General features: G+C 44.2%; 1 protein-coding gene across 8 annotated transcripts in view; it reads left to right on the top strand.

Annotated features, from left to right (window-relative positions):
• Positions 1-21,800, top strand: part of Kcnma1 (potassium calcium-activated channel subfamily M alpha 1) — a 717,904-nt gene that overhangs the window by 346,218 nt on the left and 349,886 nt on the right. For all 8 annotated transcript variants that reach the window (XM_050127309.1, XM_050127310.1, XM_050127305.1 and 5 more), the window contains exon 3: positions 15,266-15,327. In XM_050127309.1, the coding sequence (XP_049983266.1) occupies positions 15,266-15,327 (62 nt within the window). The remainder of the gene's footprint in view (positions 1-15,265; positions 15,328-21,800) is intronic.

Here is a 21,800-nt window from a genome sequence, read left to right as displayed (position 1 = left end):
AACCATGAAAATACCAGTATCTGGTTCTGCCCTCAGAGATGCTAACCACATTGCTTAGAGGTGAAAAGAGGGTTTCAAAAACCCTTCATGCCTCCCTGCTAGGGTCTGGTTTGTTAAAACCATCTTATGGTAGGTGCACATGGATTCTCCCATCTCACAGTAGGTGCACAAGGATTCTCCCATCTCACAGTAGGTGCACAGGGATTCTCTCATCTCACAGTAGGTGTGCAGAGATTCTCCCATCTTACAGCAGGTGCACAGGGATTGCAGGTACACTCTACTGCACCAGTTCCATGTGGCTTCTAACAGTACAAACTCAGCTCCACATTGGACTTCAGCACTTTTTTCACTAAGCCATCTTTTCCAGCTGGGGACTCTTCAGACGTGTATTCTGAGTGTACTCAGCCTTAGCTTACTGTGATCATATGCGGGGCAACTGTGCAGTGATTGAATGAAGAATTGTGGACAGGTACGTAAGTCCACACAAAGGAGCTCTTGTACCTGATGATCTTTTAGTGGATCAGATGAGGAGGGAAGTTTGCCATCAGACTGGGTCCGTGGTGAAATACGCAGCCAGATTGTGACAGTAAGAATGCCTAGTCCCTGAGTGGTGACAGCTTCCCATACAGAAGAATTTGAAACCTAGGAAAAAAAAGTTATGCTTTAAGCTTGACTACATTCTGGTTTTTCCCTGACAACTATGCCAAGGCTCTTAAACCTATGAAATAAAACATTCTCCACCAGTCTTCTGCCCCTGACTTGCTGATGCCTAGCTGTGTGCCTTGTCTGTCTATCTGAGATGCTCAAGGATGAGGCGGGTCTGACCCTCATTCACTTGTCCTTCCTCTAAGTGACCTTGGACGGCCAGTAAGTGGTGTTCCAGGTTCTCCTTTTCTTCTGTCTGAAAAAGAAGTGACAATCTTAGTGTTTCAGCTGCTGCATTCACATCTTCCCACCGCAAACACTTGCCCCATACAAGTGGTGTGCGTAGTCTTTTTAATGTCTCCATCCGTCGGCCAGAGCTCCCCTTCCCTGCATCGTTCCCATCATCTGATCCTTGATGGGGGTGTGGATTTATGACACGGTCTCCGGAAGCAGGGTGGCAGCTGGAACTATGGCTCACTCTCTCTGTGACAGTTCAGTGTTGAGGGTATCTTCCCTTATTCAGGCCAAACATAATTGTATATGCCGAGATGTGTGCCCGTGATGCTGTCTTCCAATTCCCCGGGCTGTGGGAGTTAGAGTGTGTGAGCAGCAAGAGGCATGCTATCTCCTGAAGCTTTCTCCTTCAGAAAGGGTGGCTTATCTGTCTAAATTCAATAATAAATACAGAAATATCATTTCGAAGGAGGGAGAGATGTCAGAAGTGGATGAGCTGGGGAAGCTGTCTTCTAGAGATCTGAATTTCTCTTTACTGTGTACTTCACGAAGGGACTGGCTGCTGTCATCCTCAGCCTAGACAGCACTGGCTGAAGCCAGCTCTTTTGTTATTCAGCAGGAGACTCTGAAGAGGAGAAAAATCAATGGAGACACTAATAGACTTAGTATGTGGATGCACACAAATGTGGCTAGGCCCAGCCTAGGACAAGGGGCATTTTAAAGCTTATCAGATCTTGGCATCAGTGTGGCATAGACAGTTGAATGTTGTTCATCATCTTTGAGCAACTCCCTTGACATTAAGGGGCAATGGTGACTTTACTCCCTAGAGAACATAAATAACCCTTCTTAAAAGCAAGACCTTGGGTGGCTAAGATCATTCATGTAGAAGGGAGAGAATTGAGCTTATTTCTAGAATGTGTTTAATGTTCCGGTAATCCACAAAGTGTCTGTGACCATGTATTACTGCAAACTGGCCTTGAGGCTTAGACTAGAAGGCCAGATGCCCTGGATCTGTTCCATCCTCCCTTAGAGAGTTGATTGTGTGTTGGTAGAGGGCCGAGAGGATGAAGGGCATAGTCTTCTCAGACACAGAGCCATGACTGGAAAGTTTTAGCTATGGCTATCAAAAGACAAAGGTGCTTCTGCCTCCACTCAGAGCCTTGTTCCCCCGCAGACTCCACAGCCAGCTCTGACCCCTAGGATGGGTCAGGAGGGGACTGCAAAGGAAAGCTGTGCACTCACGTCTGTGTTTGTAGCTATTGGTGGGTCGATTCTGCTTCTTAGATGACAAGATGAAATGTCTAGGGAGGCAAGTGCCTCTGCATCTAGTAAATTTCTTATAGGTACCTATTGCATTCAAACGTAGGGATTCTTAGATTCTCATGGGAGAGTGATTATGAGTAACTTTTTCCAAAATAAATACATTTCCAGATTCTTCTCGCATTTCTAGATACAACTAGCATATAGATTATAGATGCTCAGAGAAAAATTGTAGTAGAGTACACATATGTGTGTACATGCATGTACACATATGTGTTTGTGTGTATGTATATATATGATTAATCATTTTAACCATCGACCAATTAATATGTACATATCTCAGTGATATTAGGAATATGTAAACTCTATAGTCATCTTCATTACCCATGCATAGAGCTCTTTATCTTATTAAATCAAAACTTCATTCTCATCAAACAGTGATTCCCTGCCCCCAAACCACCATTACTTTCTTGCTCTCTCTTTGAACTTGGTCACTCAAGGGACTTCTTGGGAGGGGAATCACGTGCTGTGTTTGTCCCTTTGTGGCTGACTTCTTTCAATTAGCATGACACCTCCAGGCAATTTGTTTCGGCATTGGTTGCCCTCTGTGTTGGGTAGTTTTTGTCAACCTGACACAAACTAGAGTCCCCTGGAAAGAGGAACTCTCAATTAAGGAATAGCGTCCATCGATTGGTGGTGGGTATGTTTGTGTGTGTTTGTGTGTGTGTGTGTGTGTGGGTATTTTCTTGATTAATGATTGATGTGGGAGGACCTACTGTGGGTGGTGCCACTCCTGGGTAGGTGTTCCTCAGTTCATAAGAAAACAGGCTGAGCAAGCCGTGGAGAATGAGCCAGTAAGCACTATTCCTTCATGGCTTCTGCTTCCCTTCCCTCCTCCAGGTTCCTGCCTTGGCGTCCCTCCAGGATGGAGATATACCATGAAATAAACCTGTTCCTCCCCCAAGTTGTTTTTAGGCATTGTGGTTATCATAGGAACAGAAATGAGTAGCAACCTTCCTGTCTTTAATACTAAAAACTTCCCGATGCATGTGTGTGTCTCATCTTGTTCATGCATGCAGCAGCTATAGGCACTTGACTGCTTTTATCTTTTAACCATTGTGAATGAGCCCCCTTTGAGCCTGAGTGCCCCAAAACCTATTTGAATCCCTGCTCAATTCCAGCTTTGCTTTTAATATAATTTAAAATCTGGCAAGATTTGAGAAGTAGGGCAAAGAAGGCTGTAAATTTAATCCTTGGTGACAGTGAGTGGCATGTGTTGACCTGGCAGGGCTATAGAAGATTTCTCATCTTAGAAACCTAATTAAATTAAAATTCTGGTTGGCCAAGCCCACATTCACTAAAGCCAAGCAATTTCTCACAAAACTCATTAACCAGGACGTGGGAGCTTCATCAACAGATGGAAGGTTTTTTCCCCATATTTTTCAATAATTAGATTGAAAGAGGCCTTCAAACTTCAGACCTCAAGTGGAACATCTTATGTTGCTTCCCAAGGCATCGGTTTTAATGGTTATTGGTAAAATTAGGCAAAAGGCACCCTGTTAAGTAGTATGAGGCGATGACATCAAATTTTAGTGTCATTAATCTGATACTTCAGGAAGGACGTGAGTTTAGGGAACATTTTCTGACTCATTGTTACAATTACTTTTCTTTGTTTCAATTTTTTCACATTTTCTTTTCTTTTCAAATTTAGTTGTAACAAATAGATTCCCTAGAGGAACATACTATATTGGCAAAATGGCATGATTATTGGTAGCCAAAGCCAGGATATAGGAGCATTCCTGCATGTTTGGGGAGCACTAACTTGCAGAAACTCTCATCTGAACCTGGGGTTAGGTTCAGATTTGAAGGGGAAAGGTATTAAGCAATCGGCTTGTAATTGATGTTCCAGATTCTTCTTTGGGGAACATTTAAAGCTAAAATGAATTCACACCTTTCACCTCTGTCTGTATTAGTCATATTTATCATATTTATCTGTGTCCTCCCCCAAAGCCTGTTATTGCGTCTCATTTTGTCTCTCGGCAGCAGCTGTCTGATTTATAAGAAGCTTGTTCTGCATAACTTCTGTTAAGAGGGAGTCTCATTTTCTGGGCCTTCTTTTTTATCTGTTGTCATTTTTTGAGGTGACCTGACTTAAAAATAGACAGAGATCTATTGCTGTGCACATACTTCATTAATAAATATTCATACAGAGATCCACCGCGTGAGATTAGCAACCTGTCAGTTTCTCTCTAAGACCCTGGCATGTGTGTATGTTATATGTGTACATGTTATATACACCCACGTTGGTATATTCATTTATTACATATGCATGATATTTGTATTACTTTGTGTCTTTGTGTCTTGTGTTCAGATTCCTTGTTTTCATCCAAATCTGCATTCTCTATGTCTCCATTTAATGTACTGTGTTCCCATCACTGTGGTTGATTTGTTTTCCTGGATACCTAATATCGCTTTCCTTCATCTCCGGACCTCGCTTGTCTCTTTTTGGCTGAGGGACCAGTGAATGTTCTGCCTTTCATACTTGCTTAAAACCTTTTCTCTTGAGGATTCTGTCATCCAATTAAATCCTCTCTCTGCTCCCTGATGGGCTACTTCTTGCTATTCTGGGATGGTGCCACCCTCTACTCTGCCTTCTTGACTTCAGCCCCATTCTTCAGCTTCCAAACGGTGTACAGGTTCTTAGGCATGCACGCTGCATCTCTGACCCCCTCCACTAGGGTGCGCTTCATTCCCATCCTCTGGTCCCTGGGTCCGGTGTCACCTGGAGCCACATCTCACTCTCGCCCTGGTTTCACATTCTAGGGTCTCATCCATACCTTTCTCTTCTTTTGTTTTCAGGTCATTCAATCTCCAAATGTGTTCCCGATCCTTTTCCTAAGTATTTATCTATTTAGTGAGCACTGAGCGATAATGGAGCAGAGTTTTTGTTAACCCATGGCATGTACTCTGCCATCAGGGCACTTGTAGTCCAGCACAGGGGAGACATGCTGATCAAAAGACAGCAAAGAAACATGCCATTGCCGTACTGCTGACCGCCACAAAGCACCTGTACTTACATGTAATGTCTTATGTCCAGTAGGCAGGGAACGTGAACTGTGGTGTTTGGTGGAATTATTTTCTGATGTTAGGTAGCCTATGAGAAGTGGCACTTCTGGGCTGGAACAGGACGTGCAAAGGCCCTGTGGTAGGAAGGGGTGGAAGAAGCAAATGGGAAAGGGCAAGTGCTGAATGCCTACAGCAGTTAAAGTCTAGAGAGGGAAGGAGTCTGAGACAGAGCCAGAAGAAATGGGCCAGAGTTTTCAATGCCTCAGTGCAGTCAAAGATTTTGTTTTTGTTCCATCCTAGAGTTATAATTGGAAGCTATTGGTGGAGGATCTCCTGTGCCCTGATATTCCAGATCATTATTACTTTAAAGGAGTGCATTTGGGGAACCTTTACATTCCCTTAGATGCCTTAAAATGCCTGTAAAATCCTAGTCGTTTCTGCTGGGCTACTTTATGTGTGACTTTGGGACCGGGGTATAGCTTGGTAGTGGAGTGTGTACTGAGCATGCTCAAGGCCTGGGTTCTAGTACCATGACCAGACACAGAGAAAAGCGAACCTTACACCGAAAGCTTCAGTGTGAATAAACCACAGTATGCTCCCACCCGAGGCCCTGTGCGTTCTCAGCATGATGACTCCTCGAAGGCACGGTTTTCTCTGACTGGCTTCTTCCCCCTCTTCCTCCTCCTCATCCTCCATTCTTCTCTTATACAATACATCCCAACCCCAGCCTCCCCCCATTCCCAGCGTCTCACCCCAACTTGCTTATTTCTTGAACACATTTCTCTTTTCATCTTTCTTTGCAGTTTGGGTTTCCACTGAATTAATTTATATCATATTTGTTTGTACTCATTCATAACTCAAATGCAGTTTGTCAAACAATCAGGTGGGACATTTGAAGTTTAAACAACCTGGTCAAAATACCTGTCCTATACTCTATAAATCTTTAAAAATTTCTAATCCCAAAAGTACCTTTTGGGATACCAGTATTCTACCCACTGAAGCGATACACTGAAGATTTAGGAAAGGAGAAACATTACTGTAGTTGACAGATTTGTAATTAAAATACTCCTACCCCCCTTTCCCTTAAAAACCAAACAACAACAACAAAAAACCTCTCTGGTACACAGGCTGAGCTTCTGAGTTTAAAATGTATAGAAAATGTGCAGGCTTTCTCAGACTCCAAGAAGCATAAGAGGAAGAGGTTGGGCAGACCTGACTTGTTCTTTATCATGATGGCAGAGCTGAGGCCAGGACAGGGGAGAGAGCTGAGGCCAGGACCGGGGAGAGAGCTGATCTGTGACCCCTCCAAGCCCTTCTTAGTTAAGCTCTATTTCAGGTTGGAGAGCTCATGGACTGCATAAGCCATCGGTTTCGGTGCTGAAAGCACACACGGTGAGCCAGAGCATTCGTGGAGTCCGTGCATGAGATTTGACGAGAGAAGACCCTTGGGCACAGAGGTGAAGGGCTTTGTAGTCCTCACACCACATTGTGATTATGCACGAGGGTATAAGGATGGCATGCAAGAGTGCCTCCTTTTCCAGATGAAAATTCTTCCGTGAGCTCCCAAGATGCTCTTCTAACACACTTCTCCCCCAGTTCTGGCATTTCACAGACTGGGAAACAGACCTCTAGGGAGATGAACCGACATGCATGCGATGCGGCCTAGTGGGCCCCGGGGTTGCTGCTGCTCGCCTTGCCCCAGACCATCATGCCTCACGCCTGGAGTCTGTCCACTAGCACAGGTCCACCTGGAACATCAGGGATAGTCTTTGTTTTCTTGGGTTTTCACCCATCTTCTCTCTTCCTCTTCCACTTGCGGGGAGTGGCACGGGAGTGGCATACTTGTGTAACATCTGTAAGATGTTTCTTATATTCACGAGACTCTTGATTTATTTCAGCTTCCGGGTTCCACGCTTGTCGAGGGCAGAGGTCAGCCTCATTTTCCTGCTTTGGCCTCATGTTTCCCTGTCTCTTGCTCTGGGGCATGTGCATTAACATTCAAGGGATGTTTGTTGAGCTTTTTAAACTCACTGGTCCCAACATTGCAGTGAGATGTTGGAATGCACCCCCTCTCTTAGAAGCAAACTGTCCCCAGATTGCTTCGCTCTGAGAAATCCCCCATCTATTTATTTTTCTGTACATAGTTAATTTTATTATATATGAATTATAGCTCCATAAGAAAAAAAGGCCACATGCCTTCAGCATCATATACGGAAAACTGCCTTCTTCCAAGAAGTTTCTGCTGCCAGTAGCCAGATTCAGCGTCGAACACGTAGCGTTGTTAATTAGGGTCATTTGTTCTGCTGTGAGCTGAGGAGAATGTACAAAAGCCCGCTTAGGGAGGAATTAATTCTTTCTCTGCTCTGGACTTTCTGGAGCGTGCCTAGCAGGTTCTCGGAGACTGCAGGCCTCATGCATATGTTCTAATGGGCTAATTGTTAAGGTGACATTTGTAAATTAATCTCTGACTTGAGCTAAGTGGTTTCCCCTAATGACTTGAATCCAGGAACACCCACTCGTGGCCACATGTCAGATTCTTGAGACCAGCCTAACTTAAATGGAGGGGATCCCCCCCCCCCTTGTTTTGAGATTCTCTGTTACCAGAAAGGGCGTTCCTGCACTTATTTAGTGTAGTGCACATGTGTGCCTCAGCATGCCCGTGGAGGTCAGCCTTGTGGGTTCCAGGGATCAAACTTGGGGTGTCAGATTTGGCAGGAAGCATTTATGCCTGCTGAGTTTCCTACAGGGAGACTCTGTCTCTGCTTTTTCAGGAAAGCTTCCCAGGGATGTGACTCCCTCCAGCCTTAGCTCCAGATCCACTTCTGAAGGCCCATGATTCTCATAGGACCATTGAAAGCCTGTGGCTCAGCCCGTTACTGGAGTTGTCAGGTTCAAAACCTAGCATCCTGGCAGCCCTAATAAGGCAGGTCCATACCGCTCTTCAGTAGGCCAAGGAGAGAGGTGAGTAACAGTGAAATCAGAGAAAAGAGCTTTGTTTGATATGGCCACCGTGGGAAGAGGACCAAATAAAGATGTTTGGATATACAGCACCCCCTTTCTCCCCAGCTCATCTTTGAGGCGCTGCTGTGAGGGAAGAAGTTTCCTGGTCCAATGTGGTCTTGCCCATCACAGACCCATGAATGTTTGACTCCCATCTGTCCTGCAAGGATCTCAGACAGGTCATCAGAACTGTACAAATTCTCTTTCCTGAGGCAAGCTCCCAGGCTAGTTGGCACCAAGACCCATCGCAAGATTTCTGGGAAAATTCTAATTCCTTGAGGGGCCATTGTCTTAGAAGTCTGAGGACTGAAGTGTGTTAGAACCTTCTTCACTGCTACGAGGATGGTTACAAACCAGACAACGGAATTGAAGGTCTCAGGTTTTTCTGTAGAGCCTCTTTTCTTCACTCGGTCACCTGTGTTCATACTACTACAGGCTCTAGGGAGGGGCCAGTTTCTTGTATCCCCAAACAAAGAATTGGACAGAGAGTTGTAGATGGTAGCAAGCAGAATAAGAGAATTTATTAAGCAAGATTCCAGTGCTGGGCGGTGATGGCACACACCTTTAATCCCGGTCCTTAGGAGGCAGAGACAGATACCTGTAAGTTTGAGGCCATTCTGGTCTATAGAGTGAGTTCCAGGACAGCCAGGACTGTTACACAGAGAAACCCTGTCTCAAAAAAGCAGCAAAAACTTTAAAAAGGAAAAAGGAAGGGAGAAAGGAAGGAAGGAAGGAAGGAAGGAAGAAAGGAAAGAAGGAAGGAAGGATAGAAAGGAAGAAAGAAAGAAAGAAAGAAAGAAAGAAAGAAAGAAAGAAAGAAAGAAGAAAAAGAATCCTCTTCAAGGGAGAAAGTGGATTAGATCATTAGATCAAAGAGTTCATAACTTACATAATCATAATGTATAAAGGATTTGAGCTTTCATATTCCACAACACAGGTATTTGGGATCATTTGCATATTGACTTTTCTGTATATGCTCTGTTACGTATAGTTCTACATATAGCCTCGTGTGTCAATGTCTTAGTAGCATCTGAAGTCTCCCCGCAAGACTGGGCTGTTTAATACTAAAATGGTCCATCAGAGTACTCTTACCTTTGCACCTATTTGTTGGCCTCAGCCAAATTTTCTCCCAGCCTTTACAAAGTTTTCCTTTTTTATGCTAATTTTGGAGTCTTTGAGCTTTATTTGCCTGCCTCATTTCACTGGATTTGCCTTTCCCTGCAGCTTCAGTGACTAAGGGGAATGTATAATGCATATCCATACTGGTTTCTCATTTTTTCTGATATTCCCCATCCCACGAGGCATTTGAACCAGCTTCATGGCCTGCTGGTGTTTTCATCCAGGAAGATGGCTGCCAATCTTTCTTACTCTCATCTTGGTTCATGTCTAGACTTCTCATGATAAAGAGGATAGACTGTGTGTGTGTGTGTGTGTGTGTGTGTGTGTGTGTGTGTTTTAATACACTGTGTGTCCTCCTACATTCTTTGGTGTAAACACTTGTCATGTTTCATTTCAGGTTCTGAAAATAGATGACTAACATTTTATTGTTCCAATGATGCTTATCAAGTTGCTTTCCTTTCTTTCTTTTGAAAAAATGGACCTGGAACTCTGGAAATAGATGTAATATTTGGTATTGTAACTGCAGGATTTTAATGGTGTAAATCTGGTATCTAGAAGCCCTAAGAAGGCAAGCTCAGCCCAGTTAAGGTCACAAGTAATACTGAACAGCAGAAGAAAAGATATATTATTCAATATGGCCACATTGGAAAAAGACATGGGTAAAAAGGTCCAGATGATCCCGTGTCTGTCTTAGTGATACTAACAAGAGGTTTAGGCTTCAATAGAGGACAGGGGATGGGCATGACAAAGCAGTCCTAATCAGAGTAGGCTCTTGCCTATCACTGCTCCAACATATTTTTTAATTTATTGAGCTCTACATTTTTCTCTGCTCCTCTCCCTGCCTCTCCCCTCTCCATCAACCTTCTTCCATGGCCTCCATGCTCCCAATTTACTCAGGAGATCTTGACTTTTTCTATTTCCCATGTAGATTAGATCCGTGTATGTCTCTCTTAAGGTTCTCATTGCTGTCTAGGTTCTCTGGGATTGTGAATTGTAGGCTGGTTTTCTTTGCTTTATGTTTAAAAGCCACTTGTGAGTGAGTACATATGATATTTGTCTTTCTGGGTCTGGGTTACCTCATTGAATATTATGTTTTCTAGATTCATCCATTTGCCTGCAGAGTTCATGATGTCATTATTTTTTCTGCTGTGTAGTACTCCATTGTGTAAATATACCACATTTTCCTTATCCATTCTTTGGTTGAGGAGCATTTAGGTTGTTTCCAGGTTCTGGCTATGACAAACGATGCTGCTATGAACACAGTTGACTCATGTCCTTGTGGTAAGATTGAGAATCCTTTGGGTATACACCCAAACCCTGCTCCATCTTTGTCCCAGCTCCTGTTCTGCAATGTAGACCTACAAAGTGGTCTGATGAGACACTGATCTATTCATAACTATCCCCACTACTACCTTTGGGACCTATCTGGCTTGAGTAAGATGGTTACCTGCATTCTAGAATTCAGCTTCATCTTCATGAATAATTGTCCTCATCTGGGGTCTGGCCTCTCTTGACAGCATTAGCTTCTCCTGGAATTTGAGTGGACTCAGGACAAAAGGTTACGGATAAATAATTTGCCTCTGTACATTGAGCCAAAGCATGCACACAAAATGGAAGTGCCCGGGGCTGGAGAGATGGCTCAGAGGTTAAGAGCATTGCCTGCTCTTCCAAAGGTCCTGAGTTCAATTCCCAGCAACCACATGGTGGCTCACAACCATCTGTAATGGGGTCTGGTGTCCTCTTCTGGCCTGCAGGCATACACACAGACAGAATATTGTATACATAATAAATAAATATTTTTTTAAAAAAAATGGAAGTGCCCATGAGGAGTTAGACAAGCTATACCAACTCTCTGTTGACAGCTATCCCAGAACATGTGTCACGCCAGGCATAGAGCAAAGGATCTTTTAGATCATATTACCACATATAGGCTCTTGCATGGGAAAGGCTGGTCGTTTTAAAGGTTATTCTGACTTAGCTGCCGGAGAACTCATGCATTTTGCTGTCTGCAAAGGGAGGGTCTTGTGATTAGTTTAGTACCATCTTTCCCTATCCTGTGGACATTCATCCTCCTTATCACTGTGCTATAGAAGCATGCAGAGGAATCTTCAGTAGCTCTGTGCTTCTGGAGCAGCAGGAGAGCAGTCGTAACTTGAATAAAAAACTACTACTTAGAGAACAAAGAAATACTGAGACAAGATCCCATAGTACCCCTACGCTCCACTCTTGATTGATGGTACGCTGTCAGTGGCTTTAGCTTCCATTCTCTGTATCTCCCCACACATAATCAACTACTAATTATGTAGCCACATAGGACTTGTTTATCATTTTCTGTGTGTGCATGATGTGCTTATATGGGCGCACACCACAGCGCGGACGCAGAGGTTAGAGGAGAGCTTTCTGGAATGGGCTCACCTCATCTACTTTAGCTGGCTTTTCTAGACTTGCTCCTTGGCAAGTATCTTTACTCACTGGCCTTGTTTACTTTAGAGAGAGAGGGAGAAAAAGAGAGGGAGGGAGGGAGGGAGGGAGGAAGGGAGGGAGGAAGGGAGGGAAAGAGGGAGGGAAAGAGGGAAGGAGGGAGAATGTGGCTGTTTGATAGAAAGCTGGAGGAAGAGGGCAAGCCGAGCCTTCTGCTTTGGTGGTTTTGAGAGACTCATGTAACAAGTCTCCGAGTCTCTCAAGCTCACGTTTTTATGGCCACATTTCTGCATGATCTAAGTCTAGGATGACAGTGTATGCAAGCCTGACATGGTAACAAGACACGTGAGTAAGTATGAAGTTTACATGCACAGTTCATCTTCCTGCTGAGCAGCACTGTCATTTTGTTTTTCACATGTAGGCAGGAGTTAGTGGCTCCTGGTAGGCAGAACAGTCTGCATTCTCCAATCTCCCTGAGAGAAAGCCTTCTGGCAGGACACAGAATGCAAGCCTAGGTGGAGTCAGCAGAGGTGCTGTGGAGGGTCATATTCCTCCCATCTTCATTTGGCTCTTACCCTCTTTGAGAATGCTGCTGTTTGAGTTTTAAGAGTACAGCAGGCTTCTCATCAGCCCTCATTGTTCGCTGTGTTCAGAGAGTCCGGTTTTATCTCATGCTTTTTCAGTCACAGTCCAGCTGGCCTTGGTGAGCTCCCAATAGATCAGCCCCACTGTCTCAGTGGGTGGGTGCACCCCTCGTGGTTCTGACTTCCTTGCTCATGTTCTCCCTCCTTCTGCTCCTCATTGGGACCTTGGGAGCTCAGTCCAGTGCTCCAGTGTGGGTTTCTGTCTCTATCTCCATCCATCACCAGATGAAGGTTCTATGGTGATATGCAAGATATTTGTCAATATTGCTATAGGATAGGGTCATTTCAGGTTCCCTATCCTCAGCTGCCCAAGGAACTAACTGGGGACATCGCCTTGGGCTCCTGGGAGCCACTCTAGGTTCAAATCTCTAGCCAACCCTCAATGGCACGAGGTTTTGATCCTACTTCATGTTCTGGCTTGGTGGGAGCCTAGCCAGTTTGGATGTTCACCTTCCTAGACATGGACGGAGGGGGGAGGACCTAGGACTTTCCACAGGGAAGGGAACCCTGACTGCTCTTTGGACTGGAGAGGGAGGGGGAGAGGAGTGGGATGAGGGGAAGAAGGGTGGGAGGAGGGGGAGGCTAGGAGGAGGCGGAAACTTTTTTTTTGTTTTTCTCAATAAAAAATTAAAAAAAAAAGAATACATCAGGGTGTATTCCAAACACTCTTGTCATTGATTGATTTGCTTAAATAAGTGATTCATTATTCCCACGTGGAGGCTGCTGGAGCAAATTAGTGTCAGTTACTCTGGCCATCCTGCTTCTGGGAAAACAAGCTTTCTCAGGAGTGCTAAGACTGACTTCTCACAGAAAGAGGGGGCCGTTTGCAAGGACTTTTGATTTCCCTTTAATAACATGTAGCATTTGATGGTACAGGACTGTCTAGTGAGCCCTGCTGAAGCTCAGCCTTCGTGCACAGATGGCATTAGGTGGGGAGAGATCGGTGCCCGATCCGCTGTTTATGAATGAAGAGTCCCCTCCCCTCTGTTAGGATTGTGCTCCTTCCCTTTGCAGCTTTCTGAGAATGAGGTCAGGGCCGGGATCTAACTGCTTCTGGCTCCAAAATAGCAGCTCAGCTCCAAATTAATCTGATGCTATTTGCTGTAGAATGAAAAGTGGAGGCCTGTGTATGTGTTTGTTTCCTGTATACCTTTGCAAACAAGTTGTGAATGAACCCCATGTGAAGAGGCAGGGCCAGCCAAGAGCGAGTGCCTGGGAGCTGGTCGCTGGTGATTGCGGACAGGCTATGGGAGCTGCTTTTGTGTCGTGGGAGCCTTGATTGGAAAAGCAAAGCAGAAGAGGGAAACAGACCCCAGTTGTGTAGTACTCTAACTGCTTCTTCAGAAAGAAATGCTCACAGTTGTTGAGGACACTATGTGTTCCTTGTATTGTGCCCAGCAGTTTTCCAATGTATAGCCAGCTGATATCTCTCTCCTGTGGTTTCATGGGGTTTACAGTGTTTAAAATGAGTATCACATGCACGTTGCATTATTTATCAACCATATTAGCATACACAGAAAAACACAGGAGTGTGAGATTCCCTCTTACACACACACACACACACACACACACACACACACACACACAGTAGTGCACCACAGCCTGATCATGCCTTGTCTTTGCAGACAGTGGAGTTAACTTCGGTCCATCATCCCATGCCAGCCCAATTTTCTCATATGGCTTGCGGAGATCGACATTTCTAAGGATCTTCCCTGCAGTCTCTTTAGGATTTGAGTATATCTAAAGGGCTGGGTTTGAGCATTAGGCAGGCATTGTGTGTGGTGATGATGTTTCATTTCTGATCTCAGCCTTAATTGTTGGCTGCTAGCATCTGTTTTGATGGTACCATCTTTTATTTGCAGTAATTGTCTCCTCCGTGAAAGATGAAATGAACACATTGGAACCTTGGGTGAAGGACAGAAGTGTCAGTAGCAGCCTGATGTGTTACATGTCCATTCAGTGGACTTTTAATGTAGCAGGTGCATGTTGAAGGAGATGCCAAAACTGTCTTTTGTATTCGTAATGATTGATCTTGAGCGAGTGCATAACAGCTTAGAGATTGTCATATAACTAACTGGCCAGATGGATGACCTAATTGGCTTTTTTGCACTTAAATGATTTACCTTTTAATACGTGAGAAATCCTATAAGCACACACTGCATCGAGAAAATTTATATCTCTATAGAAGTGTGTGTATACCCATAGCTACAAATATACACACACATACACATTCAAAGAGACATCTGTAGTAGCAAATGTGTGCTTTTCAAATAGATATTTCTTATATAGTGACAGAAAGCAGATTAGTGTCTGGGACTAGAGGCTAGAGCAGGGATTATTAATTTCACAAGCAAGAAAGATCTTACTGAGATGATAAAAATATTCTGCAACTGGATCACAGTGGTGTCACATAGGTTGGTAAATTTCCCAAAGGCCACTAAAGAATTCACTTAAAATGGGTGTATTTTCTAGCTCAAAAAAGCTGTTAGAAGTGATCATTCCCTTTAAGTCCTAGGGCAGGTAGAGGAGGAAAGACTACATCCTCCCAAGTCTTTGTACTTTCTCTTTCCCTTTGAAGTTTATTGACTTCAGTTGTAGAGAAGCTGGACCTTGAGGTGACAGGGCCAGATAAGAAAAATCCAAAGACCTGGCATGGAGAAGTCTGCCCTGACCCCTATTGGCCAGGAGCAAGGTTGCTCCCACTACTGGGTGAAGAGCCATCATCTGAATTGTCACAGGACCCTGCGCACAGGAGATATGGAAGCAGGTTCTGCAGGTAGTAAGCACTGTGCCTCAACCAATCATTGCTGTCAATCAGAAATGCAAACATTCTGGTCCCGGCCCTTAAGTAATGGGATGTTTATCTTCTTTTGCAGGTCGTGTTAGTCTTTGCTCTCAGCATTGGTGCCCTTGTAATATACTTCATAGACTCGTCAAAGTGAGTATGCATATATGTTGTCTTGCCCATTTTTCTAGGTCAGCTGTGACCCCTTACATTGATGTACTTAATTAACACTGGCCTTTGCAAGAATCTCCTGCGTGCTGAAGGCTTGGATGAAGGCAGGGCTGCTCTGTGTTGCATTTCTGAATGGGAAAACATTCTCTCAAAAGGAAGGCTATTATGCTGTTATGGGAGGGAGAGGCACTTGGGGACCAAGCATCATTGCTGGGTATTTTGTTTGTAATGAGCTGGTTCCTGATGGAGTATTTGTACTGAAGATGCCAAGAAGTCAAGAAGGTTTTCATGGGAATGTGAAACCTCTGGGAAGGGTGACAGAATCCAAGAGATGAGTCTGAGCCATTCTGGTCCCAGTCATAGGATCTATTTATCATCCAGGCTTAGGTCAAATGGGAGCATAGATTGGAAAACCCTGCTCTAGGACTTCACTTGCCAATTGAATATGCAGCCAAAGCAGTGGTCGCTGTGTTTCTTCACTTATGGAAGGAAAGCAGGAAATGGGCTGAGGCTGCTCATGAGGACACCCAGAGACAGGTCTGGGGCTGTCTGGGAACCTGTAGAGAACAGTGCTCATGCAGACCCTTCGACTGGCTGTTTAGTGATCTGGTATTCCAGGGTAAGCATAGTTCACAGATGGTGAAGGCTGTCTGGGAGGCGGGTGCAGTCACCATGGCTACCGTTAAATGCTGTGGGTACCACTACTGGTTGCATCACTCGTTCCAGCTATCCAACTGCAATCTTAAAGTTGAAAGCATCTGAAGCAGACAGATCTGGGGATGAATTTGCTTGTCTGTTTGGACACAAACTTGACAGCTCTAGCCAAGAAAAAGAGCCTTTGAGCTTGCCAGCCTCGCTGAATACCTTGAGACTGTTTTTCTTTCCTCTAATACTAATCCTGGGTAGGCCCTAGCCTTCGATCCTGGGACACCTGCCTTGTGTTCCTGCTAGTTGTTAGATATGCCGCAATTCTGAACTTAGTGTTTTTCTCCATGGCACACCTAAATTCTGAATTTCCCTGAGCTATCTGATCACTAGCCAGGGGATTTTGTACATTTGGCTCTAGAGGCCAAACTGTCACATCCAAGAAAATAAAAGAAACATGTCTACTCATCCATGTCTGGAATCTGCCAAGTATGAGGCCTTCAGGAGTCTCTTAGCCCACCTCAGACACAGGCTGTACCCTCACCTGTCTTGAGCCCTTGGTCTGTTAGACATCCTCAGGGGATAAGGCTGTGCATGTTTATTTCATCTGAAATCCCCAGTCAAGAAAAAGAAGAGCATAATTCATTCTGGAAGACTCCAGTTGTCTTGGTGTTAAGGTAAGGCTTCTTCTTGTATTTACTCAGAGATTCTGGACCACATTTGAAGTGAACTGGAACTCTTAAGCCGTTGGTCATCTCTCTCCAATCTCTCTCCAGGGGTCATGGGGTACAAACCCTGCCAACAGCTGTGCTGGGGATTAGGAAGGAGGTTCGAACATGTAGTCTGTGTGTCCCAGAGAGAGCACACACTCATGCGAAGGTGAGTGTGGAGCTCTGCTAAAAGGACAGATGCCTCAGCCATGCCTGCCTTTCCCTCATCTCCCTTTCTGCCCCTTTGTATGCTATGGAAATAAAATGTTGCTGCTAGATGGATTTGGATGGTGTCTTCTTTAAATTGTGTCTACTAGGAGTCAATCTTAGGCGTTTTAGAGTCTGGTCTTCCACGGGAGAAGATGGCAAAGCATGCTGTTCTCCTAAGTGGATGCTCTCTGCTGATGTCTCGCCATCCTCCAGTCCTTTGGGATTAGTCCTGACTCTGCTAAGTCTTGCTGAGGTTGATGCTAGAAACTCTGTGTGATTCTGGTTCTTTTAGGGTCATGCAAAGAGTCTGTACCAAGGCTGATCTTCAGTTCTGTTTTTCACTTTCCCCAGTAAAAATGCCAGTGATCTTAGATACAAGATTGTCTTCCTTCCGCACGGATGCTGACCAAGTCCTCGTAAGGTGTCAGCCTCTCTCCTCTCCTAACCAAGAAAACTGTGTGGTTTGTTATAACAGACTTAGTTTAGCAGAACACCTGTCGCTACATACGTAACTCTGCTTTTCAGTTCTACCTCTTCATCTGGCCTGAGATTATAGCCTAAAAGACTCCAACCTGTGGAGAAGCCAATAAGCAGCCCACATAGAGAATCCATCTTTCCGGGAGGATCCATTAGGCATGCTCAGTTTAAGAAGATGAAATAAAGTAAAATCTATAGTGCTAACTTTATGGTAAGCCTAGAGACATGGTTCTCAACCTGTGGGTCGCTACCCCTTTGGGCCCAAATAAACCTTTCATAAGGATTACCTCAGACTCTCTGCATATCGGATATTTACATTAAAATTAATAGCAGTAGCAAAATTAATTATGGTGTAGGTAGCAATGAAAATTTTCTGGTTGGGGGTCACCACAGTGTAAGGAATTTTATTAAAGGGTCTTAGTATTAGGTCTCAGGCATAGTCAGAATACCCAATGTAATCTATTAATCCAATTGTAATCAAGTGTTGTGAATGATTCGAGACAAAACTCTAAATACAAACTACAAATTGAATGAGCATGAGAAAGAAGAAGGCAAATTCTTGAAGTTTATCTTTTAAACAACAACCAATTTAATAGAAATAACTTGGCTGACTATCTTAAAAGGAGCTTAAATTTCACTTAAACATATTAGCAAGTCATTGCCCTAGGAAAAAATACCTGGTATTCTTGAGGTGAATTTGTATTAGTGTTAACCTTCTACAAATAAATAAGTCAAGAGTAATGCTCTTTGGATTGAGATGGTTTGCAAAATTGATTCTCTCATTATAATTAGACAGAGCTGTCTTCATCCAGTTGGTAGACTGGAAATCTCCCAGTTACAGAAACTGGATGCAAAGCTTACCACACCTGGCCCTTTGGGAAGTGCAAAGAGGGGTCATGGAGATGGCCCAGTGGATAAGAGATGTCCTGAGCAAGCATGAAGACCAGAGCTTACGTCACCAAAACATTCCTGAAAACTGAGCATGGTCCCGTGTGCCTGTAATTCTAGAGCTTTGGGGGATGGAGACAGGAGAATCAAGAGGGGCTTCTTTCTCTGCCATCTTAGCTCTGGGCTTGGTGGGAGACCCTGCTTTAAAGGACTAAGTCAGAGGGTGACAAAGCAAGACACCTGACATTCTCTTCTGATCTCTGCTTGCAAGTATGCCACACGTGCATAAGCCACACACATGGAAAAATTTTAAAAGATTTAAAAAGAGTTCTGCAAAGGAGGCAGATGAGCTTATGAAACAGTCCCGGGTAGACTCAGTTGACTGTTCTCAGATGGGCTGAGTTAGACCTTGCACATGGGCAAGCAGAGCAGATTCTTATTGTGCCTCAGTGAGTCACAGTGGAAAGGCAACTCAGTTGAGGGGACACTGTGATTGACAGGTGTGATTGTAATTGTAATTTGTCATTTTGCTCACCTATGGAAAGTCATCGACTACAATATTCCAGACATCTTTGATGAACTTTCAGTCCTTAGTCCAAGACAGACAGATCCCCAAGAAAGTATTGTTCAGTGATATTTTTGTGAATACCCCCTTTGGATCTTCATTTTCTTCATGTGATCTCTATGGAAAGAACCATTTGGGTTATTTCCAGTGATGACTATTTAGCTCCACAATATTGTCCTGAAGTCAACAGATAAAGAGAATCACATTAAAAATGGGTTCAAAAAGTGTTCCATTATCCCAGTGGGAGGCACTGGAAAGATTCAGACAAAGGGGGTGCTATATCCTGATTGGGATGGAAGAAATACCAATTCCTTCGTGAGACCTGCAATCCCATCCTTCAGTGGTCCATGCTCTCCAGATGCCCCGCCTTCTAACTCTGTGTGTACTCTTTCTCCTGTGCACCCTGATTTCTATAAAGCAAAGACTTTTAAAAGCGTACAGTTGGACGCCAAAGAGATGCCTCAGCAAGAGAAAGGCATCGCTATATAAGTCTGACAAATGGAATTTAATCCCTGGATCCCATCTTAAAGAGGTAGATGTGGTGATGTGGTTCTGTAAAACTAGCACTCCTGTGGTGATATGGGAAGTGGAGACAGAAGAATCCTCTAGAAGCACATGGGTCAATTGGCATGGAATATACAGTGCAGTATCAGACACAAGAGAGACTCTGCCTCAACATAATGGAAGGTGAGAACATGCTCTCGAGAGTTCTTCTGACCCCCACACCTGTACTGTGGCACATATCTGTCCATACTTACACACATACACGCACAAACATGTACACACACACATATACACTGAATAATTTTTAAAATTGTACAGCCAAGTCAGATGTGTTCCTCACTTCCCTGTGAGTGTTAATATCACTGTTGCGCCACCAGATCAGTAATACTTCTGGAATACTAAGGGGTGGGAGACCTCACAATGTCCTCGTGAGGGGTAGGACCATGGCGGGCATAGACAACAGTCCTTACTGCTTCCTTTTTTCTTTTAAGGAAAGTTGGAAGAAACAACAGCTCTCAAAGCTCTGTGCATTTGCATTTTTCCAGTGGCATTCTGGGAAAGGGTGACTCACATGTGGGGAGATATTTATTCCTTTGATTCATGCTTAAATGCTGCTCCTTCTTTTGCTTCGGTTACGTGGATTATGAATATTTAATGCTGCATATACTGGAAATGAAGGTCAGGTCCTGCTCACTGGTGACTTCAAAGAAGCCTCAGTTCTGAAAGGCATACCACCTGCTGTTAGCGGAGTGAAGCGGAAAGGTTATGCATTGTTAAAATCTTCCTTAATGACTCTAGCTGCACAGAATGGCTGCTGCACAGTTGGGGATGCCTGCTGGCTTTGCCAGCTTTTGCTCTTGGCTTCTGGCTTAAGCCCTGCAATTTGAGTGAGATGGACATTAGGAAAGGGGGGGGGTAGGGGAACTACAGCACAGATTCTGTAGTGCATCCTATCCAAGTGCTCCATTGCCAGAGAATGAACTCTTCTCAGTCTTCATAAATTTTATTTATTCACTTTATATTCATTCATTCATTCATTCATCACTCAGTCATTCACTTTCACAGCTTCAACGTGATAATCTTAAATCCCCAGGTAGCGACAGTGCTTATGATTAGGAATGGTTACAGATAATTATATGTAGATTTGCAATACAAACCCACCAGATTGTTTCCATAGTTTCTGGAAACACAACAGACACTATTATAATTCAGATACCCAGTGCTTCAGGCCAACCTGTTAGTTATTTTGCAGTTTTACCTGCCACTCTCCTTCATATATATCCTGACCTCTTCTTCATCTGATAAACTTTCTTTCCATAGGGAAGAATCGGGATTGGGAGATGGCTCAGATGCTTGCCACAAAAGCACGTGGTCCTAAATTCAGATTGCCAGCACTAATAAAAACTGAGCGAGGTGCCCTGTGCCTGTAGACCCTGTGCTAAGGGGTGGATGAGACAATGGGTCCCTAGGTACTCTAGTCATGTCTGTGAGCACCAGGTTTAATGACTGATTCTATCTCAAAAAGTACAGTGGAAAGCAACAGAGGAGCCTACCTTATTCCAACCTGTGGTCTCCACATTCATGTGCACACGTGTGCGCACAAACATCTGCATGCAAATATCCACCCAGACATATGCACGTTAATCACACACACCTACACACAAGTTTGAAAGCTAACCAAAGACTGAAGGGAATTTGGATTCTCATTGCTAGCTGCTAAGCACATCACATACAAGCTCAGTAGCTTCTTCTAACACCCTGTGTGGAGTTTTATCAATCTCACTTTACTGGTTAGAAGTCTGGAACTCGAAATTTGCTTCCAGCCACATAGCCAACAAGCAGTGGATCCAGGATCTCATTCTACAGCCCCACCAACTCATGCAGACTGTGGGGGCCATGCCTTTTATCCTAGCACTTCTCGTCTACAAGAGCTAGTTCCAGGGCAGGCTCTAAAGCTACAGAGAAACCCTATCTCAAAATAAATAAATAAATAAATAAATAAATAAATAAATAAATAACAATAAAAATCCCCACCCCCTACCTCCACCCTGCTGTTGCTTGCAGGTGTCAAGGAGTGAACTCCCAAGTTAGAGAAGTCACAGAAAGAGCTTGAGCTTGGTGCAAATGTTGTAAAATTGGGAGCTGCTTCCCCTTGCCCTGTCACGTCCTCTACCTTCATCTTTTCATCTTCCATATCCCCATTCTCATCGTGAGAGCCAAGTCTACAGCGGATAGTGCTGGGGGGGGGGGTCCTGTCACCAGCCATCCACCTATAACTGTTGTGATCACAGGGAAGTTGATGGTTGTTTTTCAAGGCTCCTCATTCCCAGAGGAATCCTTCCAAGGGAGGATTCTCACCCACTCACATACCTACTGTGCTGTGCATATTATTTGGTACTCTGTCTGAATACATCTTTTCGTCCTTGCAGAGTTGCAGGGTTTACTGTTTCATAGTT

Source organism: Alexandromys fortis, unplaced genomic scaffold, assembly GCF_014885135.2.
Source record: "Alexandromys fortis isolate MF-2015 unplaced genomic scaffold, M_Fortis_MF-2015_v1.1 scaffold_277, whole genome shotgun sequence".
NCBI classification, from domain to species: Eukaryota; Metazoa; Chordata; class Mammalia; order Rodentia; family Cricetidae; genus Alexandromys; species Alexandromys fortis.
Note: the sequence above shows the minus strand (reverse complement) of the source record. Positions and strands in the feature narration are given on the sequence as shown.